General features: G+C 43.5%; 1 protein-coding gene across 1 annotated transcript; it reads right to left on the reverse strand.

Moving 5' to 3' along the window:
* Window positions 1-5,745: 5,745 nt before the first annotated feature.
* LOC138874030 (uncharacterized) lies at window positions 5,746-6,177 on the reverse strand. Its single transcript, XM_070152532.1, has one exon. It carries the CDS (start codon window positions 6,175-6,177, stop codon window positions 5,746-5,748), a length of 432 nt encoding a protein of 143 aa, XP_070008633.1.
* Window positions 6,178-6,389: the final 212 nt, after the last annotated feature.

Raw genomic sequence — 6,389 nt, forward strand, 5'->3', positions numbered from 1 at the left:
TGCAAATTCCCGTCGGACCATGAATGTTGTCTTTGGACGGTTAGGATGACGTCCTCAGACCATGACGTCCTGGGCCATAAAGCTTATGATAAGGGATTCGCAAGCCATGAAATGATGCCCTCGGGCTATGAGAATGATGCCTCCGAACTATGACGCCTTTGAATAATGATATGCAAAAGATAAAAGGGGTCCTCAGGCCATGGCATGGCGTTCTCGGGCTATGAAAATGGTGCCTCCAAACAATGATGCCTTTGGATAGATTGGAGATCTTTCAACCCATGAGATGCAGAGGGTGGCGATATTTCAGCTGATGCAAGATGTAAATGAAGTGGCGATCTTTCAGCCATGCAAGATGTAAATAAAGTGGCGATATTTCAGCCCATGAGATGCAGAAGGTGGCGATCTTTCAGCCGATGCAAAATGTAAATAAGGTAGCGATCTTTTAGCCAATGAGATGCAGAAGGTGGCGGTTTTTCAGCCATGCAAGATGTAAAGGTGACGATCTTTCAGCCATGCAAATGTAAATAAGGTGGCGATCTTTCAGCCAATGCAAATGTAAAGATGGCGATCTTTCAACCATGTAGATGGAGGTAGAGATTAACCTCAGAAGTCAGAATGGTAGCCTTATGCAATGCAGAAAATGCAGATGGAGGTAGAGCTTAACCTCAAAAGGCAGAATGGTAGCCTTTTGCAATGCAGAAATACAGATGGAGACAGTGCTTAGTCTCGGAAGGCAGAATGGTAGCCTTATGAAATGCAAAAATGCAGATGGAGACAGTGCTTAGTCTCGGAAGGCAGAATGGTAGCCTTATGTGATGAAGAGATGTAGATGGAGATAGTGCTTAGTCTCGAAAGGCAAAATGGTAGCCTTATGCAATGAGAAGAATGCAGATGGAGACAGATCTTAGTCTCAGAAGGTAGAATGGTAGCCTTATGCAGGAAGTAAAAAGGGCAAACGGCAATAGAGTTTTCTTAGCTGATAGCGGATTACAGTATCGTGATTGCTGGGGATATCGTGCCTGCTGGGGACGCTATTGTGTGTGGATAACAGTAGCGAGCAAGTGAAATGGTTCGGAGAGTTGTATTCCTGAACTTTGTGAGTGAGCGTAAGGTATATTTGATGATTTTGCAACTCAAGTGCCTGCATCCAAAGAAAATCATGAGTTTTGTAAAGGGGGGGGTTAGTTCGTATCCCCGCTGGCTTTGCTTGACCTACTCGATTTTGATCTGGTGATACTGCCCATATCATTGGGGTAGCATTGCTAAACAGAGCAATTTTAGAAATAAACATGCATGATTTTAGTAAAGAAAAATGTAACATAAATGCATAATTAAAAATAGTTTTCTTTAGATGAACCGACGACTGCGACGTGGTTCAAGACATTGCAAATTCTCTTGCTCCGGAATTCTGCCTCAGTTTCCAATTGCGGTGGGAAATGAAAATTTTATTAAATTGTGACCGAACCCATAGGGTTGCCTACATATCCCCTCATAAACAGGAATCAGGTCAGGCTTAGTTCAAATTATATCATGAAAGAAATCATAAAGGTTACACATAGTATCGCTTGACTGCGTCTAAATTGATCGACTTAGGCCAAACTTCCCCGTCCATTTCTGCAAGTATGAGGGCTCCTCCTGTTAGAACCCGGTGAACCATGTACGGACCCTGCCAGTTGGGAAAGAATTTCCCTTTGGCTTCATCTTGATGCGGGAAAATCCTCTTTAATACCAGCTGCCCTAGTGTGAATTGTCTTGGCTTGACTCTTTTGTTGAAGGCTCTGGACATTCTGTTCTGATAAAGCTGACCATGGCAAACTGCATTTATTCTCTTGTCATCTATAAGATCCAGCTGCTCGTAATGACTCATCACCCACTCTGGATCGTCGAGTTCCGCTTCTTGTATGATCCTCAAGGAAGGGATTTCTACTTCGGCGGGAATGACTGCTTCCGTACCATAAACCAACATGTAAGGGGTTGCCCCAATTGATGTGCGGGCTGTGGTGCGGTACCCCAATAAAGCAAATTATAGCTTCTCGTGCCACTGCTTATGCTTCTCTATCATTTTCCTTAGTATCTTCTTGATATTTTTGTTGGCGTCCTCTACGGATCCTTTTATTTAAGGCCTATAGGCTACAGAATTTTTGTCTTTGATCTTGAAGGTTTCATACATAGCTTTCATCAAGTCACTATTAAGATTGGGCCATTATCAGTGATGATTGACTCTTGAATCCTAAATCGGCAAACAATGCGGTCGCAGACAAAATCTGCCACGGCTTTCTTAGTCACTGCTCTGTAAGATGCTACTTCAACCCATTTGGTAAAATAATCAATTGCTATTAGGATGAACCTATGCCCGTTTGATGCGGCGGGTTCGATTGGTCCAATAATATCCATTCCCCATGCGGCGAACGGCCATGGCAAGTTTGTTGCATTAAGCTCGTTTAGAGGCACCTTTATCATGTCTGCGTGTATCTGGCAGCGGTGACACTTTCGGACATACTGGGTACAGTCTGTTTCCATAGTCATCCAAAGGTAACCAACTCGGAGTATTTTCTTTGCTAAGACAAAACCATTCATATGTAGACCGCAGGTCCCTGCATGGATTTTCTCTAATAGCCTGGATGCTTCCTTTGCGTCAACACACCCTAGTAATCCCAAATCAGGAGTCCTCCTGTACAGGATTCCTCCGCTATGAAAGAAATTGTTGGATAACCTCCAAAGCGTGTGCTTCTGAGTAGCATTTGCAAGTTCTGGGTATTCTCCTTTTGCCAAGTATTCCTTGATATCATGAAACCAAGGCTTTCCGTCTACTTCTTCTTCGACATGAGCACAGTAAGCTGGCTGATCATGGATCTTTACCGAAATGGGATCAATGAAATTCTTGTCTGGATGTTGTATCATGGATGGTAGGGTAACCAGTGCATCGGCGAATTCCTTCTGGACTCTGGGAACATGCTCGAACTCTATCTTTGTGAACCTCTTTCTCAATTCCTGTACGTGATGTAGATAAGGGAGTATTTTGGAGTTCTTGGTTGCCCATTCTTCTCGGACCTGATGTATAAGCAAATCCGAATCCCCAATCACTAGCAACTCTTGAATGTTCATGTCAATAGCCATCTTGAGCCCTAAGATGTAGGCTTCGTATTCGGCTATATTGTTGGTACATGGGAATTTGAGTTTGGCAGAGACCGGATAATGCTGACTGGTTTCTGATACCAAGACTGCTCTTATGCCAACTCCTTTGAAATTTGCTGCTTCATCGAAAAACATTCTCCAACCGGCATAGGATTCTACAATATCTTCTCCTATGAACGATACCTCTTCGTCGGGAAAATATGTTTTCAGGGGTTCGTATTCTCCATCCACGGGATTTTCAGCGAGGTGATCTGCTAGTGCCTGTCCCTTGATTGCCTTCTAAGTCACGTAGACAATGTCAAATTCACTCAACAGGATTTGCCACTTGGCTAGCTTGCTAGTGGGCATGGGCTTCTGAAAGATGTACTTCAAAGGATCCATCCTTGATATGAGATATGTAGTATAGGCACAGAAATAGTGCCTCAGCTTCTGTGCCACCCAAGTCAAAGCACAATAGGTGCGCTCTAACAGAGAATACCGAGCCTCGTATGGGGTGAACTTCTTACTGAGGTAATAGATGGCATGTTCCTTCCTCCCCATTTCATCATGATGACCTAGAACACAACCGAACGCTCCATCCAATACTGCGAGGTAGAGTAATAGAGGTCTACCTGGCTCAAGCGGGACCAAAACTGGTGGTGTTGATATGTACTCCTTGATTCTGTCGAAGGCCTTTTGGCAGTCATTGGTTCATTTGGTAGCAGCATCCTTCTTCAACATCTTAAAGATAGGTTCACAGATAACTGTAGATTGTGCTATGAACCGGCTGATGTAGTTGAGTCTCCCCAAGAAACTCATTACATCCGTCTTGTTCTTTGGTGGTGGCAGTTCTTGAATAGTTTTTGACCTTTGATGGATCCAGTTTTATCCCTCGACAACTCACAATGAACCCAAGTAGTTTTTCGGCAGGAACCCCAAATGCATATTTCGCGGTATTCAGTTTCAGGTTGTACCTTCTCAGTCTATTGAAAAACCTCCTCAAATCTTCCATGTGATCAGTGGCTTTCTTGGACTTTATGACGACATCATCTACATACACCTCAATCTCCTTGTGTATCATATCATGGAAAATAGTAGTCATGGCCCTCATGTAGGTAGACCCTACATTCTTCAATTCGAATGGCATCGTCTTGTAGCAGTACATCCCCCATAGTGTAATGAAAGCCGTTTTCTCATCATCTTCTTCATCCATCCAGATCTGATGATAACCAGCGAAACAATCTACAAATGATTGCAACTCGTGCTTGGCGCAATTGTCAATCAGGATATGTATGTTCGGCAAGGGGAAGTTATCTTTTGGACTGGCCTGGTTGAGATCCCGGTAGTCGACACAGACTCTGACCTTCCCATCCTTCTTCGGCACCGGCACAGTATTGGCTAACCATGTCGGATATTCTACTACCCTGAGAACCCTAGCTTTGACCTGCTTAGTGACTTCTTCTTTGATCTTCAAACTCATATCAGGCTTGAACTTTCTGAGCTTCTGCTTTACCGGTGGACATGTCGGATCAGTTGGCAGTTTGTGGGCCACAATAGATGTTCTTAGACCAGTCATGTCATCATATGACCAGGCGAATATGTCCTCATATTCTCTTAGAAATTCTATGTACCCTTCTTTTTCTAACGGTGATAAGTGAGCGTTGATTCATGTTTCCTTGACATTTTTTGCATCTCCTGGGTTAATAATCTCAGTCTCGTCCAAGTTGGACTTCGGCCTGTTCTCAAAATTCTCAACCTCTTTAACAATTTCTTCTGGTATGTCATCTTCCTATGAATCTATGTCCGTTTGATGCATTGTCTCGTTGCATATCACAATCATTGGTTCATTAAGATAGGTAATAGTAATGTTGTATAAATAAAGTAATGAGAGAAAATAATAAGAGTAAGATTTGTCAGGAAACCGAAATGCTTTGATAAATTTCATAACTATTTTGAACATTGGAAGATCTTATTGCGAAGATTCAAAATGCGAAAGGAAAATCAACTAGTAAAAATAAAAAATAGTGCATGATGCTTTGTTCAGCCTTGCTACCTCGAGGCTTTCCGGGCTTTGGTGGTTCTGATGGACCAATTGTTGAGGCATGCTCCTCGGCTTACGGCCTGTATAGAAGGGGCTTCCTCCCCCTCCTCCTTGAATATGACACAACAATCCATGCTTTCATTTTCTAAGAACAAATTCCTCACTGCTGCTAGTGCTTCCTCTTCTTACGACCCATAGATAACATCGGCCAGCTGGAAAGTCTGCTCCAAATATTGTATTGGCTGCTCCAGCGGGTAGTATGGTCCACGCCATGATGGCGACCAATTGTTGAATTCCTCCCAAGTATACTCGTATCCCAGTCCGAAAGTGGTGCCATGTTTCTTCAGTTTGATAGGTTTGGCGATTCCTTGGAGGTTCTTGCCAAGTCCCTTGCCAGGTTCATATCCGCTCCATTTCAAAATGCTTTCAATTTTGTTGTCCCACCATTTGTCTTTGTCAACGATGTTTATTCGCTCGATATGGTTATAGGTATCCCCGCCTATCTTTCTTCTTCCTCCGATTGCTGGGATGGTTTGGCGACTGTATATGGGATTCTTACTGTCACCGTGAATGATCACCTCTTAGTGATTCTACTCAAACTTCACTGCCTGATGTAGTGTTGACGCTACAGTCCCAGCGGCATGAATCCATGGTCGTCCCAACAGCAAGTCGTAAGATGCTGGAACATCTATTCCTTGGAAATCGACATCGAACCAAGTAGGCCCCATTTGCAAGCACAAACTAATTTCCCCTATAGTGGACGTTTGGGAATCGTCGAAAGCTTTGACGTTGATGACCCCGTACTTGATCTCATGTAGCCTCTTTCCCAATGTTCTAAGTGTTACAAATGGACAAATATTGAGGCTGGATCCTCCATCAATCAGGATCATAGTGATAAAATAATTTTCGCATTGCACGGTGATGTGCAGCGCTTTGTTGTGACTCAACCCTTTTGGTGGCAGCTCATTTTCATGAAAAGTAATCTTGTGACTTTCCAATACCTGCCCTACCATGTTTTCCATTTCTCCTCCGGTGATGTTACTTGGTACATATGCCTCACTCAGAACCTTCAACAAGGCATTCTTATGTGCATCGGAACTTTGCAGCAAAGCTAGGATAGAAATCTAAGCCAGTGTTTTGTTCAGCTGATCAATGGCTGAGTATTCCTTGGCTTGTATCCTTCTCCAGAGATCATCGGGCCCGGTTTCAGTAATGGTCGGCCGACCAGAGGCCT

Source organism: Nicotiana sylvestris, chromosome 7, assembly GCF_000393655.2.
Source record: "Nicotiana sylvestris chromosome 7, ASM39365v2, whole genome shotgun sequence".
NCBI classification, from domain to species: domain Eukaryota; kingdom Viridiplantae; phylum Streptophyta; class Magnoliopsida; order Solanales; family Solanaceae; genus Nicotiana; species Nicotiana sylvestris.

Excerpts from the sequence above, each read along its gene's own strand:
- LOC138874030 (XM_070152532.1), bottom strand. The coding sequence starts at position 6,177 with ATGGAAAACATGGTAGGGCAGGTATTGGAAAGTCACAAGATTACTTTT.